The 19,167-nt window shown below is 45.3% G+C and overlaps 1 protein-coding gene across 1 annotated transcript in view; it reads left to right on the forward strand.

Annotated features, from left to right (window-relative positions):
• Window positions 1–18,610, forward strand: part of LOC140455375 (cytochrome P450 2K1-like) — a 31,267-nt gene extending 12,657 nt beyond the window's left edge. The window contains exons 5-9 of the mRNA XM_072550180.1: window positions 4,283–4,456; window positions 9,595–9,736; window positions 13,178–13,365; window positions 13,686–13,827; window positions 17,892–18,610. Of these exons, the coding sequence (XP_072406281.1) occupies window positions 4,283–4,456; window positions 9,595–9,736; window positions 13,178–13,365; window positions 13,686–13,827; window positions 17,892–18,070 (825 nt within the window). The 3' untranslated portion in view covers window positions 18,071–18,610. The remainder of the gene's footprint in view (window positions 1–4,282; window positions 4,457–9,594; window positions 9,737–13,177; window positions 13,366–13,685; window positions 13,828–17,891) is intronic.
• Window positions 18,611–19,167: the final 557 nt, after the last annotated feature.

The raw sequence follows: 19,167 nt of genomic DNA on the forward strand, positions 1-19,167 counted from the left end.
TAGCGAGCTGTTTTAGAGATCCAGTGTGCAGATATAAAGAAAGGAGTGTTACAGTACATAAGGAGTTGAAAACCCTCAATAGAGATGGGGTGGATGCAGCCACAGGGAGAGTGTTCTATCCAGGCCTCTCACAGCCAAAACTGCTTCTGACTGGCAGCTGAAAGTGCAGGTCACTATGTTGGTTTAAAGCACATGGTGACAGTGAGGGATAAAGCCCCCAGAGACAGGATCTGGTGTTAGGAGAGGGGGCTGGGGACACAACAACATAAAAAGGGAAGACGGAAGGATGTTGTGAAGCTTGAAAGGGTTCAGAAAAGATTTGTAAAGACATTGCCAGGGTTGGAGGATTTGAGCTATAGGGAGAGGCTGAATAGGCTGGACCAGTTTTCCCTGAAGCATCGGGGGCTGAGGGGTGACCTTATAGAGGTTTATAAAATCATGAGGGGAATGGATAGGGTAAATAGGCAAGGTCTTTTCCCTGGGGTGGGGGAGTCCATAACTAGAGGGCATAGGTTTATGGTGAGAGGGGGAAGATATAAAAGGGACCTAAGGGGCAATGTTTACCTAAGGGTAAAGTGGCGGGCTGGGTCCCAGGGAGATAGTGAGGAAAAAGATCAATCTGACACTGAGATAGTTGTGAACAGAAGCGAGTCAAACAGTCAGGGCAGGCAGGGACAAGGAAGGACTAATACATTAAACTGCATTTATTTCAATGTAAGGATCCTAACAGGGAAGGCAGATGAACTCAGGGCATGGTTAGGAACATGGGACTGGGATATCATAGCAATTACAGAAACATGGCTCAGAGTTGGGCAGGACTGGCAGCTTCGTGTTCCAGCATACAAATACTACAGGTAGGATAGAAAGGGAGGCAAGAGAGGAGGGGGAGTGACGTCTTTGACAAGGGATAGCATTACAACTGTACTGAGGGAGGATATTCACAGAAATACATCCAGGGAAGTTATTTTCACGGAACTGAGAAATAAGAAAGGGACATTCACTTTATTGGGATTGTATTATTGACCCCCTACTCTTCACAGGGAAATTGAGAAACAAACTTGTCAGGTGATCTCAGCTATCTGTAAGAATAATAGGGTGGTTTAAGTAGAGGATTTTAACTTTCCAAACATAGACTGGGACTGCTAGAGTGTGAAGGGTTTAGATGGAGAGGAATTTGAGTACAACAAAATTTTCTGATTCAGTAAGTAGATGTACCTACTAGAGAAGGTGCAAAACTTGACCTACTCTTGGGAAATAAAGCAGGGCAGGTGACTGAGTGTAGTGGGGGAGCACTTTGGGTCCAGAATATTTTAATTCTATTAGATTTAAAATAGTGATGGAAAAGGATAGACCAAATCTAAACGTTGAAGTTCGAAATTGGAGAAAGGTCAATTTTGACGGTATTAGGCAAAAACTTTCAAAAACTGATTGGGGGCAACTGTTCGCAGGTAAAGGGACGGCTGGAAAATGGGAAGCCTTCAGAAATGAGATAACAAGAATTCAGAGAAAGTATATTCCTGTCTGGGTGAAAGGGAAGGCTGGTACTGTTGGGGAATAGAATGTTGGGAAATAGAAGGTGACATCTTGCAAAATGTCCAGATTACAGAGGAGGAAGTGCTGGATGTCTAGAAACGGTTAAAGGTGGATAAATCCCCAGGACCTGATCAGGTGTACCCTGGAACTCTGTGGGAAGCTAGGGAGGTGATTGATGGGCCTCTCGCTGAGATATTTGTAACATCGATAGACACAGCTGAGGTGGTAGAAGACTGGAGGTTGGCTAGCGTGGTGCCACTGTTTAAGAAGGGTGGTAAGGACAAGCCAGGGAACTATAGACCACTGAGCCTGGCATCAGTGGTGGGTAAGTTGTTGGAGGGAGTTCTGAGCGACAGGATGTATATGTATTTGGAAAGGCAAAGAGTGATTAGAGATCGTCAATATGGCTTTATGCGTGGGAAATCATGTCCCACAAACTTGATTGAGATTTTTGAAGAAGTAACAAAGAGGATTGATGAGGGCAGAGCAGTAGATGTGATCCATATGGACTTCAGTAAGGCGTTCGACAAGGTTCCCCATGGAAGACTGATTAGCAAGGTTAGATCTCATAGAATACAGGAACTGGCTCAAAGGTAGAAAACAGAGGGTGGTGGTGGAGAGTTGTTTTTCAGACTGGAGGCCTGTGACCAGTGGAGTGCCACAAGGATCAGTCATGGGTCCTCTACTTTTTGTCATTTACATAAATGATTTGGATGCGAGCATAAGAGTACAGTTAGTAAGTTTGCAGATGACACCAATATTGGAGGTGTAGTGGACAGTGAAGCGGGTAACCTCAGATTACAATGGGCTCTTGATCAGATGGGCCAATGAGCTGAGAAGTGGCAGATGGAGTTTAATTCAGATAAATGTAATGTGCTGCATTTTGGGAAAGCAAATCTTAGCAGGACTTATACACTTAATGGTAAGGTCCCAGGGAGTGTTGCTGAACAAAGAGACCTTGGGGTGCAGGTTCATAGCTCCTTGAAAGTGCGGTTTCAGATAGATAGGATAGTGAAGAAGGCGTTTGGTATGCTTTCCTTTATTGATCAGAGTATTGAGTACAAGTGTTGGGAGGTCATGTTGCGGCTGTACAGGACATTGGTTAGGCCACTGTTCAAGTATTACATGCAATTCTGGTCTCCTTCCTATTGGAAGGGTGTTGTGAAACTTGAAAGCAGTCAGAGGAGATTTACAAGGATGTTGCCAGGGTTGGAGGATTTGAGCGATGGGAAGAGGCTGAACAGGCTGGGGCTGTTTTCTGTGAAGCGTAGGAGGCTGAGGGGTGACCTTATATATGTTTACAGAATTATGATGGACATGGATAGGATAAATAGACAAAGTCTTTTCCCTGAGGAGGGTGAGTCAAGAACTAGAGGGCATAGGTTTCGGGTGAGAGGGGAAAGATACAAAAGAAACCGAAGGGGCAACTTTTTCACACAGAGGGTGTAACGTATATAGAATGAGCTGCCAGAGGAATTGATGTAGACTGGTACAATTGCAACAAATGCAAAGGCATCTGGATGGGTATATGAATAGGAAGGGTTTGGAGGGATATGAGCTGGGTGCTGGCAGGTGAGACTAGATTGGGTTGGGATATCTGGTCAGCATGGACGAGTTCGACCGAAGGGTCTGTTTCCGTGCTGTACATCTCTATGACTCTATGACTTCGATAGTGGAACAGGCCCTTGCAAGATTCAAAGGCGAAGCTGAGTAAAAAAATGGGAAGTCTCCAAATGGTGCAGACCAAGACTTTGAAACAAAAAGATAGAAAACCCAAAAGCAAGGGGGAAAAGACTATAGAAGACATTGCTGCAAAGCCATGACCAACAATACCCTGGACAGTGACAAGATGGGATCAGATCACTTTGACAGTATTTCAGAAAAAGTCTCAGGTCAGCCAGGCGTTTAAAGTCTGTGGGGATAACGAGAGAGCGGCCTTGCCTCACTGATAAATCAGAAGGTCAATAACGAGGAGAGAGGTCGGAGCCCCTCAGAACAGTTACACATCAGAACGATGCCATTCAGCCCTTTGGATGAATAATGTCATCACCCGGTCAAATTCCACTTTCCGTGATCCAGTCCATTTCCTTGCAGGTTACAGTGCGTCCGGAGCGGATGCAGGCACCTTTCCAGCGATTTCCCACCTCAAGCAACCAAACTGGGCAGCAGATTCCAGACTCCCAACACCCTGAGGCTGAGAAACTCTTTTTCATTGAGTCCTCTTTAATCTTTCCACCAATCACCATAAAGTTGTGTGCCCAATTTTTGGCCTCTCTGTGAGGTAACCCGGGTCCTCCCTATCCACTCCATCCAAGCCCCTTATTATTTTCTATTAAGTCACTCCTCTATTCTAACCCCTCAACCTCCTGCATTCCGGTGAAAACAAACCCAGTCTATCCAACCTTTCTTCATCACTAATCAGTTAATTCCATCCTCCCAGATTTTACATATTTCTCCTTTTCCTTTTTGACCAAGGTCATGCAAGGTTCACGTAACTTGCCATTCCTGTTCCAATTTTTAAAAAAAATCTCAAGGCCTCACCGGACTCACGATGTTAACTCTGCTTTCTTCTCACTGATGTGGCCAGACGTACTGAGTTTCTCCAGCAATTCCTGCTTTTGTTTCCGATTTCCAGCAGCTCTTTGTTTTATGTCACCGTAAATTACTTAGCCAACGCATCGACCACAGACGGACAGTCACTAATCAACTCAAACCTGAACTTATTGGTTATGTTCTTGTTCCAATCCAGCTGTACAATTCTTACCCATCTCTGGGATTTCTGATTCCGAGCCACAGGAAGTTTATTCAAAATCGAGATAAGATGATGGAAATCTTCGACAGCTTCATCAAAGCGGCTGAAGAAACCTTAAGTGAGAACAGCATTCAGACCCTAAACGAGGCCTTAATTCTGAGGCATCAGCAGGTACAGTGACACACCTTTTCATCAGTAAGGGGTATCTCCCCAGATTTCAGACTCCACACCAGGACTTTGTGGGTTTTGATGGAGGAAGATTCTGTGTTAAACATCTGTTATTATATCGCTCAGTGCTGCCCCTAGTTTCTGGATGGAACTACAAATGTGTATCTTCAAGCATGCACTGTATCTGATCATATCTCTGATCGTAGTGCTCATGACATCATGTGGATGTTTGTGTCCAGGGTGTAGCATTGGTTTCAGACATGGGATGTGAGTGACAGGGGCTGGGCCAGCATTTATTACCCAGAGGGCAGTGGGGTCACCCACATTGCTGTGGGTCTGGAGTCACATGTAGGCCAGACCAGGTAAGACTGGCAGATTTCCTTCCCTAAGGGTTATCAGTGAACCAGGTGGATTTTTTACAACAATCGACAGTTCGATACATGGTCATCATTAGACCAGCTGTAAACTGCAGATTTTTTATTCAAGTTTCACCATGTGCCATGTTGGGTTTTGATTACATGTCGGGGCATGGGTACATTAACCTGTCACCTGGATGATGATTCCAGTGACATTATGATTACACATCCCTGAAGGATGTATGAGTCTTAATCTCACAATTTACAATGTGAGAGAGATATCTTCTCAGAATATAATTGGTGAGGAGCTTCTACTTATTTTACACGTTATTTTCCCTGAATAACGTCCCTCAAATTATACCTGGATGTGTTGTTGAGTGCTTTGGAGCCGTCCTCTGCTCATGTTGTCTGGGATGTCAATCTCTTTGAGACAAATGAATTTAAACCTCACATCCATTAAGACCAGCCCTGCATCTCTGCTGTGCTGCCAGAGTGGATTGAAGTCTAATGGTGAACGTAGACAGGAGAGACAACTTTCCTTCAGAGAATTGTAGGGTGTTACAGGACAGAAGGAGGTCATTTGGCCCATCGAATCGATGGCTGCTCCCAGGTAGAGCTATCCCACTCCCCTATTCGTTCTCCACTGCCCTATCACTCATTTCCCTTCAAGTATTTATCCACCTCTTACAAATAAGACCACAGACCATTAGACATAAGAGCAGAAATGGGCCTTTCAGCCCATCAAATCTGTTCTGTCATTCGGTGAGACCATGATAGCCTGAACTCCACTTGCCTGCCTTTACTCCGCAATCAACTCGGAGAAAGTGAGGACTGCAGATACCGGAGATCGGAGTCGAAGAGTGTTCCACTGGGAAAGCACGGCAGGTCAGGCAGCATCCGAGGAGCAGGGTAATCGATGTTTCGAGCATGAGGGCACACATTCCTGATGAAGGGCTTATGCTCGAAACGTTAACCCTCCTGCTCCTAGGATGCTGCCTAACCGGCTGTGCTTTGCCAGCACCACGTTTTTTGACTCTTTTCCCCCATAATCCTTGATTCAAAACCTTCCTATCTCAGTCTTGCATACGCTGAATGATCCAGCCTCAACAGCCCCCTGACCCTTCCTGTCCACTCATTATCGAAGTGTTACTCTGGGTCTGTCTCCACCGCTGTCTTCAGAGTGGAAGCCCCATCACTTAATAGACGGTGCAGATAAAACAGACATTCCTTCCTGTCACGCTCTGCAGGGTCTCTTGGAAATCACCTGAAATCTCGAGTGGACTGACCTCCCACCCTCCCCCCAACACCAGTTTGACTTTATTCTTCCAAACAAAACCATTCATGCCTTTGAATGGTTCCATTCAGTTTCCCCTCAGCCTTCTTCATTCTGAGGGGAATAAACAATATCCCCCCCCCGCCCCCCCCCCCAGCTCCCACAGTCTCTCTGCAATCCCGGCAATTGGTACAACACTCAGGAATACATTCACTCTTCTCGAAATATTCTACCCCCACCGCACAGCTCCAAGATCCTTCTCAAAGTGTAATATCACAATGGATACAGTGCACCAGCTGAAGCTATGCCAGGCTTCCTTTCCCCCTATGTAGAGGTTTAAGGTCACTTCCTCACCCTTGTACTCCCTGACAATAAAGAACCAAAGACTTTGTCTGATTCTTTTCTAAGAGGCCTCTGAATTGGCTGTTCCAACTTTGGATATTGTGCAGACCAACAGCTGCCTCCCAAAGTCTGACCCCAGGGTGAGTGGGATTTAATCAACACCAACCTCTCTCCCCATGCCCCTCCCCCATCTCCCCCCAAACCCCAGGAAGTGCCTTTGGAGGCCATGGGACATTTTGACACCATGGTAGGGCGTGCAGCTGAGTTGGGCTCCACTTAGTTCAAGGTGAGGAGGTCGGAGGGCAGCGTTCCTGTCCATAGGAGCCTTTCTGAAGCCAAGGCCTAGCTGAAGGCCTCACCCCACCACCTCAGGTATCATACTCCTGGGAGACCAGGAACTCCAAGTCTGTCCTTACCCTCCACCTTGGGACTCATGGGTGTCAAATATCAGGAAAGGGATATTCTTTATGCTCATGACCAAACAAAGGACTTTACTCTGAACGATAGGGAAGGTGTCCCATCTCTGCTTTCAACTTCCCAATCCATTATCTGCTCGCACTTCATTTTGTGTTTGAGTTCAAATCATAGATCAGGCCTCCAAAGAACATCCAACCCAGACCCATCCCCCTATCCCTGCAACTCTGCACTTTCCATGGCTAATTCACGTAGCCTGCACATCCATGGACACAACAGGGCAATTTAGCATCGCCAATCCACCCTAACCTGCACAACTTTGGACTGTGGGAGGAAACAAGAACACCCGAAGGAAACCCGTTCAGACATGGGGAAGAATGTACAAACTCCACATGGACAGTGGGCTGTAGGTGGAATCGAATCCAGGTCCCTGGCGCCGTGAGGCAAGCGGTGCGAACCACTGATCCACCGTGCCACCCTTTCAATAACTCTTCTTTCAATAACTCCCGAAGACTGTTCTCTGTGAAGTAGCTGACAACATCCTTACAGTGATTTCGATTTTCATGGGATGGGGCCAGCTTTTTTGCTCATTTAATTGGCAGTTAAGAGTCAACCAAATAGCTATGGGTTTGGAGTTATATGTAGGCCAGACCAGGTAAGGATGGCCAATTTTCTTCCTGGAGGGACATTAATGAACCAGATTGGCTTCAATGACAGGAGTTTTACAATTGCCAGGAGTTTTACAATTGCCATTCCAGATTTTCGTTCAATTCAGGTTTTGCAGTCTGCCATGTCAGGACCTGAACCAGTCTCCCCCAGCGTATTAGTTCGGAAGAAGGACCAGGCCAGACATGAAACGTTAACACTGTTTCACCCTTCACAGATGCTGCCTGACCTGCTGAGTTTCTCCAGCACTTTCTGGTCTTCTCTCAGATTTACAGCATCCACAGTTATACCCCCAGAATACGAGCCTGGGGTTCTGAATCAGTAATCCCTGTGACATTCCCACAACATCACGACTTCACAATCGGGCTTTGAGAACAATCAGCCTACACTCATCCCCTTCCATTCTCCCATTCCCACAAACCTAAACCATCTCTTTCAAATCGCAGTGTACTGCAGTTCAACCTTTATGAAACTTAACCAAACATCCTCTAATGTAACACCCTCCCCAAACTACCCCGCACAGCTCATTCTTTTCAAAGAAAAATTCCTTCACAGGATGTGGGCATCACAGGGGGTAGAATCATCGAATCCAGTGCAGATGGAGGCCATTTGGCCCATTGGATCTATGCTAACCCTCTGAACAGCATCCCACCCTTTCCTGTAACGGGGCATTTCCTGTGGCCATTCCACTGAACCTGCACATCTTTGAACCAGAATTACCAGCGAAAACCCACATAGGCACAGGCAGAATGTGGAAACTCCACGCAGTCACCCAAGGAACCCAGATCCCTGGTGCTGTGGGGAGGCAGTGGTAACCACTGTACTGTCTATTTATTGCCCCTCCCAAATTGTCCAGAGGGCAGTAAAGAGTCAACCATCTTTCAGTGGCTCTACCTTCGTGTATAGGCTAATGTCCCAAAGCATTTTACAGAGAAGAGTCAATTTTTAAAATGTGACATTTATTGTAAAACAGGGGAACGAGTTAATGAATTTGTGGACAGCAAGGTCCCACATGAACAACAGAGATAATGACCAGATCACTCTTTTGGTAGAAGTGTAGACATTGGTGGAGACACCAGTGAAGAGTTCTCTGTCCTTGTTAGATTAATAACATGATATTTTACATCTACCCAGAGTCTTGGAGATGTACAGCATCGAAACAGACCCTTCGCTCCGTGATGACCAGATATCCTAAATTAATCTTGGCCCATATCCCCTCCTATTCATATGCCCATCCAGATGCCTTTTGAATGTTATAATTGTACCAGCCTCCACCACTTTGTCTGGTAGCTCAGTCCAGACATGTACCACCCCCTGTGTGAAGAAGTTGCCCCTTCGGTCCCTTTTAAATCTTGCCCTTCTCTCCTTAAACCTGTGCCCTCTACTTTTGGACTCCCCATGCTTGGAAAAGGACCTTGGCTTTTCACCATATCCATACCCCTCATGATGTTATAAACCTTGATGAGTTCACCTCTCAACCTCCGACGCTCCAGAGAAAACAGCCCCAGCCCATTCAGCCTTTCCCAATAGCTCAAACCCTCCAACCCTGGCAACATCCTTGTAAACCTTTTCTGAATCCTTTCAAGTTTCACCACATCCTTCCTTGAGCAGGGAGACCAGAATTACACCTGTGTTTAATCAGTTAAATAGTTCATCTGAAAGGCAGCACCTCTGATAGTGCAGCACCCTCTCAGAACAGAGCTGAAATTTCAGCTGAGGTTGTGCACTCAGATTTGTGAAGTGTGGCCTGAATTCATGAAATCCTGACTCTGAGCAAGACAGCCACTGCCCCCCAATGATACAGACCCATCCAACAATATACACACTCAAATATTTCCCCCAAGAACGTGGTACCTTCTCCTTTATTCTGCTGTAGTTGTGGGTATGTTCGCCCCGAGCTGGGAAGTTGATTTGCTGATGTGCCATTCCCTGTCTCGGTGACACCTTCAGTGCCTTGGAGCCTCCTGTGAAGTGCTGCTGTACTGTGTCGTCTGGAATTGATTTAGTTCCGTCCCTGCTGCGTCCAGTTGCACTAAAATATTTCTGTCAAGAATGTGGCAGCTTCTCCTTTATTCTATTTTGTCTTGAAGGAATCAAAAGGCCAAGCCTTGGAAATTCAGAAAAAGGACATGCTGATTACAATCATTGACCTGTTTGGTGCCGGCACAGAAACCACTTCCACCACCGTGTGCTGGGGACTCCTTCTCATGATGAAATATCCGGATATCCAGAGTAAGGGAATCACGAACTTTGTGTTTGTTAGTTGTTGTTGGTGTCTACACTGTTACTTGATCATATGGACAGGACTATCGAGGTCAGTAGTAAACTAGGCCCATGGTCAGTGTGAAATTGGTCATTTTAATCAGTAACACCTCAACTGGTTGCTCTCAGGAAGAGCTGATGGTGAGGGAGTCAGCAAGTGGAGTCTTTCTGAAATTGAGTTGAATTCAAGGTAACTCCCCCAGGCATGATGTGCACTGCAGATTCAGGGATTATACCCAGTGTGACACTCATAACAACGTGATATCAATGTCAAAACCGCCATAAAGCTCATGCTATGGATGTCTCGCCTAAGCCTCCCCCCCAAATTCTGGAATCTTCTACCTGAAAGCCTAATATACTCCTCTGTTTATTCTGTTCGCTCATAAACTCTCCAAAGGTGAACAAAACTCTCCAGGAGGTCTCTCTCTTTCTCTGCTCCTGTACTTTAAGAAAACTCACCACAGTGACAGAAATACTTACCAGTTAATCATTAAACCCCTTCAGACACAAGGAAAATCCAAATGCCACTAGTTCAAAATTCAAAAATCCAAATAGACTGTATCACACACCTTACTTCACGCACAGATGATTGGAGTTAAGAGTCATGGAGCTCTACAGCACAATAAAAGGTCCTTTGGGTCTGTGCTGGTTAGAATCAGCAACCAAATTATTCTAATCTCAATTACCAGAGCCATGTTTACCTGGTGTTATGAGATGCTGCTTTAAGAAGGATTTGTCCTTTTGAAAGCAAGTGTTGCAAACTAGAAGCCCAGTGGTCTGCTCTGAGCCCAGCGAGCTTTGTTTTTTTTAATGTTGGAACAATAGAAGCAGCCTGAAGGGGTGGTGTCAAGCTCCCACAGAGCCAGAATTTTAGTTTAACTTTCAGTCGTGTTGGGGTTTGGAAGCTGCTACACATCTCTCCCTGTTAAAACAAAACACTCGAGTTCTCTCTCAGAGTTATCCCTGGATGGACTGGACTAGAGAGTTACACGTGAGACAATCTGTTTCACTGAATTTGCCTTTGCCAAGTGTGTGTTTATGGGATGCTACGATCTTGGAACTGCTAATCAGTAGTAGTTAGCATATATATTATCTCGTTAAGCAATTCAATAGAGTCACAGTTAAATTAATTTTTAGAATTTCTTATTTGTCTGTATTTGAACAGAGTTTTAAGAATAAAGATTAGAGTCCCCACAGTGTGGAAATAGGCTCTTTGGTCCAACCAGTACACCAACCCTCCAAAGAGTAACCTACCCAGACCCATTTCCCTCTGACTAATGCACCTATCACTGTGGACAATTTAGCATTGCCAATTCAGCAGACCTGCACATCTTTGGACTGTGGGAGGAAACCCATGCAGACACAGGGAGAATGCACAAACTCCACACAGGCAGTCACCCGAGGTAGTAATTGAACCTGGGACCCTGGTGCTATGAGGCAGCAGTGCTAATCACTGAGCCACCATGCTGCCCTAAACTGTGTTTTCTTTCAAGCCTGGGAGTTTGACCAATCAAATTGTATCCGGAACGCACTTCCCTTTAAAAATAAGAAAACGCTGGGGGACTAGGCTATCTTCTTAATATATTTTGAGCGGGTTTGGTATGGTCTGTAACACTGGGGATCACGTGCACTTCTTAAATATTCTGAGGGTTTCTACAGAAATGTCAGGAACCCAACAAGAACTGGCTGAGCTTCTTTCAGCCAGATTCACTTGGCAAACAGTTGACTGTGTCAGAATTGGACTGATGTTGAGTAAGGATTTGTGGAGATGAGAATGGCCAATGATACCAATAAACACATTTCAGAAGCAAGGGCAAGGCAACCTTTCAGAAAATGTCAGAACGATTTCCTTCATCTCGATCTCAATGTAACTGGTTGTAGACAAGCATGCTGCACGAGAGAACAAAGCAATGGCAGGCCTCCTGGACATCACCAATGTCTCTCATTGTAATTCAGAGCAGAATGATCTCTCTCACATTCAACTTGGCAAGATATTTCCTGCAATACAATGCATACTGTCGGTACAGTACCTTAAGCCATTGGTTGATTTAGGTCACTTTACACAGGCAGTCCCTTGGTATGGCTTGTTGTCAATCCAGTTCAATAGCTCAGCAATAAGTCTCGCGTGTGACCTGATGACTTGGCCACACATGGGTCAGGGGTCAGAGAGTTTAGTTTCTTATCTGATCTCTTTGATACTTGAACTTCACCTCCATGTGTTCCCGATGAACTCTCTCGAATTGTTCTGGGAACAACAAACGCTGGGGATCACAGTGGGTCAGACAGCATCCATGGAGAGAGAGGAAGTTAATGTTTCGAGGCAAGAGCTGCTCAGCCCAGCTCTGACAAAGAGTCATCTAGACTTGAAAAGTCAGCTTCCTCTTTCTCCATGGCTGCTGTGTGACCCGCTGTGATCCCCAGCATTTGTTGTTTCCAGTCCAGACTCCAGCCTCTGCAGGAATTTGCTCCTCTCTTGAATTGTTTGTTTGTTTCCTGAACACACTGTCTCCTATTTACTTGGTCATAGTCCAGGGGCCTGAAACCTTTGACCTCTTCTGGGCTGCTTTTGAGGAAACCCCGAAAATGGGGTCCTCCTGTCTTGGGTGAGTTCTGAGGCGAGCAGGTATTTTCACAGAAATTTAGGCTCAGTAAATATCCACTCGCAATGGAATTCTTCTCAATGGTAATGAGTATCTGTCATTCCAGAATTGGCATGGAATTATTTTAGAAGAGTTGTCCAATTGCCTTCACAAGTAAATGGGTGAGTGCGACTCTGACAGTACTCCAGAAGCTTCACACCACCCAGGGACAAAGCAGCCCACTTGATTGGCACCACATCCACAAGCATCAACTCCATCCACCACCGGCACTCAGTCGCAGTACTGTGTACCATCGATAAGATGCACTGCAGCAATTCACCAAAAATCTGGAAACAGCCTTCCAAGTCCATCTAGAAGGACAGGGGCAGCAGATCATGGCAAGTTCCCCTCCAAGCCACTCGCCATCCTGACTGGGAAATATATCCCTGTTCCTTCAGCGTCACTGGGTCAAAATCCTGGAACTCCATCTCGAGCAACATTGCAGGTCTCACTCCAACAGGTGGACTGCAGCGGTTCAAGGAGGCAGCTCGAGGGGCAACTAGGGACGGGCAATAATTGCTGGCCGAGCCAGCAACGTGCCCATCCCATGAGTGAAAAATAAAATGATAAAATTGATCTTGAAGGTTAGCACATAGTGACCCAAATACAACCAAACGCTTGTTGTATGTATTTGGCTTTTGTGTTTATTGAAGTTGATGAATATCGAATGGGGAACATAAGACACATTGATCGTGCCTTATTTCTGTCACTGATGAATTTCTATCCCATTGTTTGATGGCAGTTTCCCCAATCCAAGCTTCCTCTATTTCAGGGAAAGTTCAGGAAGAAATCGATCAGGTGATAGGAGCCGGACGAGCCCCTGTAACCGAAGACCGAAAGCGAATGCCTTACACTGACGCTGTGATTCATGAAATCCAGAGATTTGCCAACATCGTCCCCATGAACCTTCCTCATTCAACAACTGAGGACACACACGTGAAAGGACATTTCATTCCAAAGGTAGTTCTGAATGATATCAACCAGGCTAGGGTTTCGCAATCTGTGTCTGCGAGAAATTGAAAGTACCTTCAAACTAAAATTAAAAGTGACAGAAAAGGAAACAAATTTTAAATGGAACTGATTTGGAAATTAGTGAATCGGGGGTGGCAATTTTCATAGTGGAGGAATCCCAATGACATTTAAAATAAGTATGGGCCCCACCTTGACCACTGGAAACTAACAGGGTCAGGTCCAACACTGGATTCACACATCCCACTTCATTCACTCTCCATTGAAGTCAGGCTCAGAAACACATTCCGAATTATTGTTCTTGTTTGCAGGGAACGTACGTGATTCCTGTCCTGACCTCGGTGCTGCGTGACAAAACTCAATGGAAAACTCCAAAGGAGTTTAACCCGGCTCACTTCCTGGATGCTGATGGGAATTTTGTGAAGAGAGATGCCTTCATGCCTTTCTCTGCAGGTAACTGGACGAGAGGGACATGTCTTCCTGCTGTTAAATATTTCCATTTCTGAAGTGAGATGAGGAACTGTTGAGAGCAATCTTTATTTTGAACAGGCAGGAACTCCACAATGTCACAATTAGACCTGCTTTAGCATTTCGCGCGGGTTTAAACTGTACAGGGTGAACGTGGTCTTGTATCTTGCTGCTACTGTTGCTGGTCCCATCTGGGACATTCCAGTTCCTGTTGGGACCACGAGAGATATCTTGGGTTGATTCACTACCACCAATCCTTCTGATTGGTATCCATCTGCGTTACTGACATCCAATGGGGAAGGAGACTGACACATCGCCTTGAGCAGAAGGTAGCCTTAGTTGCGATGTACAGTAACTAGGTTTATTACATCTTACTGAATGACTAGTTGCAACATATCTGAGATACTACGATTTCCTCTTGTGAGATATCGGGTCCAGTCTAAGAGTACAGCAACTGCAGGGGGATCAACGTGACTGAATGTACAAATGCTGACACTTGATAACTAGATGGGAGGAGCGCATCCCATAATGTCAATTAACCCTTTCAGGTCTGAACTATTTTATACACCAGTACACAAGGCTCAGAGGCTGTTTGACAGCATAGGAGAGTCCTGGACCAGAGGGCAGAATCTGGAATAATGGGGAGCCCATTTAGCAAAGAGATGATGAGGAATTTTGTTGCTGTTAGAGGGTGGTGAGTCTATGGAGTTCTTTATTGCAGAGGGTGGCAGAAGTTGGGTCATTAAGTCTATTCAAGGCTGAGGTAAGTGAGGGAATCAAAGTTGGTGGTGAAAAGGCAGCAGAGTGGATTATCAGACCAGCCGTCAGAGCAGACTCAATGGGCTGAATGGCCTATATTTTTACTCTCATGATGTCATGGTCTATCCATTGGAGAATACATTAAAAAAAATGTTCTGCAGAGAGTTACCTTAGAAGCACTTCAGTCAAATAACAGTACAGTAGCACTGTAGCAAATCGTAGCACAGATTGAACTTGGTGGGGTTTTTTTTAGATTACTTACAGTGTGGAAACAGGCCCTTCGGCCCAACAAACCCACACCGACCCTCCGTAGAGTAACCCACCCAGACCCATTCCCCTACATTTACCTCTTCAGCTAACACTACAGGCAATTTGGCATGGTCAATTCACCGAATCTGCACATCTTTGGATTGTGGGAGGAAACCCGCACAGACATGGGGAGAATGTGCAAACCCCACACAGATAGTTGCCTGAGGCGGGAATTGAACCCAGGTCTCTGGCACTGTGAGGCAGCAGTGCTAACCACTGTGCCACCATATGATGTTGCCAGTGAGATGTAACTGTGAGGGGATCAGGTCTGGGAGCTACATCTCCAAGGAGACACATTCTATTGAATGTGGACAAACAGATTGGCAGAGGAGGTCGGGTTGCCTTCTCAGTAAGAAATTAAGTTACAACGATAGCAAGTAGTGATACAGAGTCAGAAGCACAGAATCTGTGTGGGTAGAATCAAGGAACGGCAAAGGCTAAAAGACCCTGATGGGTGTTATGTACAAGCCTCTGAGCAAGAGTCAGGATGTGAGGAAGAAAATAAATCAGGAGACCAAAACGGCAAGTCAGAAAGATACTATTGCAATGATCATCAGGGTCTTAAAGATGCTGGGAAAATCAGTTCACCTGAAGCCTTGGCTGAAGTTGGGTGCATAAAGCAGTTGCTCCCCAGAAAGGGGGGAGGTACTAATTTTAAGAAAAAGGTTACCTCAGTTTAAGGAGCTTAGTTTAAAAGTTCCAGACTGGATCTGCTTAGATAAAACCCTGAAAAGGTCTTTTGAAGCTGAGAAAGTCTATGCTCAGTTGTATGCCAGCTCCAGGAAGAAGCTGATAGATTCTCGAGACTGTGAATTAAAGTCAACTTAAGCTCTATTGACAGGGCAGGGAATTATCTCAGATGGGAGTACTGTCGAGACATGTTAGTGGAATAAATGGGATTGATTTTTACAAAACCTTTACATTTTTGCTGTATGTAAATTATTTGGTTAATTCTCTATTATCTTAATTGTCTGAAGGAGAGAAATTAGGAAGCACATCCACACACAAAGGGTGGTAGATGGTTCGAACTCTCTTCCACAAACTGCAGTTGATGCTGGATCAGTTTTTAGTTTTAAATCTGAGATAGATACATTTTTGTTAAGCAAAGACTTGATGGGGTATGGGCCTAAAGGATATGGAACTATACAATAGATCAGTCATTAAATGGTGGAACAGACTGGTTGGGCTGAATGGCACACTGCTGTTCCTATGATTTCAGCCTGGGATTTCACTTCGAGTCTTGGAGTCATACAGCATGGAAAAAGACCCTTCGTGTCCAAGTTAGTGAGACATGATTTCTCATGCACAAAGCCATGTTGGCTATCCCTAATCAATCCTTGCCTTTCCAAATGCATGTAAATCCTATTCCTCAAAATCCCCTCCAACAACTTACCCACCACTGACATCAGTTTCACCCTGTCTGTAATTCACTTTTTTATGGCCTTTCTTATACAATGACACCACATTAGCCAACTTCCAGTTTTCCGGCACCCCACCTGTGGTTATCAATGATACAAATATCTCAGCAAGTGGCTGAGCAATCTCTTCCCAAGCCTTCCTCAAAGTTCTGGGAAATATCTGCTCAGTTCCCGGGGATTTATCTCCTCTTGTGTGTTTTAAGACCTCCAGCACCTTCTCTTCTGTAATATGAACTCTTTTCAAGCCTTCATTACTTATTCCCCCAAGTTCCCCCACTTCTATGTCGTTTTCCACAGTAAATACTGACACAAAGTCTCCATTTAATACCTCACCCATCTCCTATGGTTCTACACATAGGCGGGCCTTGCTAATCTTTAAGGGGGTCCTATTCTCTCCCCAGTTACTCCTTTGTACTTAATGTACTTATCGAGACTTTATGGATTCTCTTTAACTCATTTTACCAAAGCTCTCTCATGTCCCCTTTTTGCCCTCCTGATTTCCCTCTTAAGTATACTCCTACTGCCTTTATACTCTGCTGGGGATTCACTCGATCCCAACTGGCTATACCTGATAATATGCCTCTTTCTTTGTCTTGAGCAAAGCCTCAATTTTTCTGGTCATCCAACATTCTGTACACCTACCAGCCTTGCCCTTCACGCTAACAGGAACATACTGTCTCTGAACTCTCGTTCTTAAAGGCCTCCCACTATCCAACTATCCCTTTATCTGTGAATAACCTCCCTCAATCAATGTTTGAAAGTTCCTGTCTAATACCGTCAAACTCAGCCTTACTCCAGTTTAGAACTCTAACTTTTTGATCAGTTCTATCCTTTTCCATAACTGTTTTAAAACTAATAGAAATTACAATCACACAGCCCAAAGTGCTCCCACACCTCAGTCACTTTCCCTGTCTTCTTTCCTAACGGAATAATACCATGAGCTAGGATCGCAATAGTTTGTGTGAGAGAGCAGAGTGTAGGTAGAGGATCAGCAAGGATCTTACTGAATGGGGAAAGGGGTTTGAGTGACCGAATGGACTCCACCTGTTTATGAATGAACCCTGTGCGTGTGTGTCTGTCTGTCTGTGTGAGTGTTTGAGTGTGTGTGTTGGTGTGTGTGTTGGTATGTGTGTACTTGTGGGTGTGTGTGTCTGCCTGTTTGCCTGTGTGAGTGTTTGTTTGTGTATTGGTGTGTGTGTGTTTGTGGGTGTGTGTTGGTGTGTGTGTGTGTTTGTGGGTGTGTTTGTGGGTGTGTGTTGGTGTGTGTGTGTTTGTGGGTGTGTTTGTTTGTGTGTGTGTCTGTCTGTCTGTCTGCCTGTGTGAGTGTTTGTGTGTGTGTGTCTGTGTATGTGTGTGTCTGTGTATGTGTGTGCCTGTGTTTGTGTCTGTGTGTGTCTGTCTGTCTGTGTGTGTGTCTGTGTGTGTGTGTGCCTGTGTGTATCTGTGTGTGTGTGTGTGGTTTGTGCCTGTGAATCTGTGTGTGTGTGTGTATGTGTGCGTGTGTGTGTGTATATGTATATGTGTGTGTGGGTGAGGTACTGACCGTTCCCTGTTCTTTTTCAGGTCGGAGGGTGTGCGTTGGTGAGGCACTGGCTAAAGTGGAGCTTTTCCTGTTCTTCACCACCCTGCTGCAGAAGTTCCACTTCCAGGCCCCACCAGGGGTGACCGACCTGGACACTAGCCCGAGAATCGGCATAGTGTCCAACCCAAAACCCCACCGGGTTTGTGCTGTGTCTCGCTGATGGGACTCAGTGACAGGCCCAGTCGGTCTTTCACTGCTGGGTTTCTAAAGGTGGGACTCGATTATCCCATCTCTACACTAGCTGTGACACAATCGTTTACTGTTTGCACAAACTGTAATTCCATCAGCTTGTCTCCGAAACACTCTCCCGTGAAGGATAACAATTCCAAGGAACATTTTCTCCAGTTGTATAAAGAAGCTGGAATCCCATTGATAGGCGTGAGTCCACTGACCACTCAATCAATCCAACTCGTTCATGTTGAGAAAACTTTACACACGGAGCATTGACTTAATCAAGCCATCGAAATGCTTTCAAATGGATACATTGCAACTACCGAATGGTTAAGCCTTGTTCTCGAACAATAACCAGCACGTTTCACTGATTCTGAATTCGGGAGACCACCTTACGTTAGTCAGACTCCTACCCAATCACATACAAATCCTCAGGGAGCTGAAAACTCTGTCAGATTAATCTAAATATGGAATAAAGTTAATCATGGATGTGATGATTAAATATCTAATAAATGTGCTCTATATCCAATTAGTGCAATGTCATTATTGGAAAATGGAGCTCAAAGTTGGTGGCGTGACAGTACAGTCAGATAGCTCCTGGATATATACTCATTACCGTTTGGTGCTGCCTCATTGCTGACTACGTTACTGATCAAATAGTGAATCAGCAGAGATCCAAGTCCGCATCTGTGCAGAGATATGTGCAGATTTAATACAGAATGTTGCCGTATTGTGATCACAGGGTGAAAGTGAGGACTGTAATGCTGGAGATCAGAGTCAAAGAGTGTGGTGCTGGAAAAGCACAGCAGGTCAGGCAGCATCTGAGGAGCAGGAGAATCGATGTTTAGAGCATCAGTCCTTCATCAGGAATGAGGTTTGTGGCCCAAGGGAGCTCAAGGGGCTGAGAGATAAATGGGAGGGGAGTGGGGTCAGGGAGCAGGGTAGCTGAGAATGTGATAGGTCGATGAAGTTGGGGTTGAAGGTGATAGGTCGGTAGGGAGGATGGAGTGGATTGGTGGGAAGGGAGATGGACAGGGTCGACAGGTGAAGAGGGCAGTATCCAGTTGGAGGGTTGGATCTGGGATA

The sequence above is a fragment of the Chiloscyllium punctatum genome, chromosome 30 (assembly GCF_047496795.1).
Source record: "Chiloscyllium punctatum isolate Juve2018m chromosome 30, sChiPun1.3, whole genome shotgun sequence".
NCBI classification, from domain to species: Eukaryota; Metazoa; Chordata; class Chondrichthyes; order Orectolobiformes; family Hemiscylliidae; genus Chiloscyllium; species Chiloscyllium punctatum.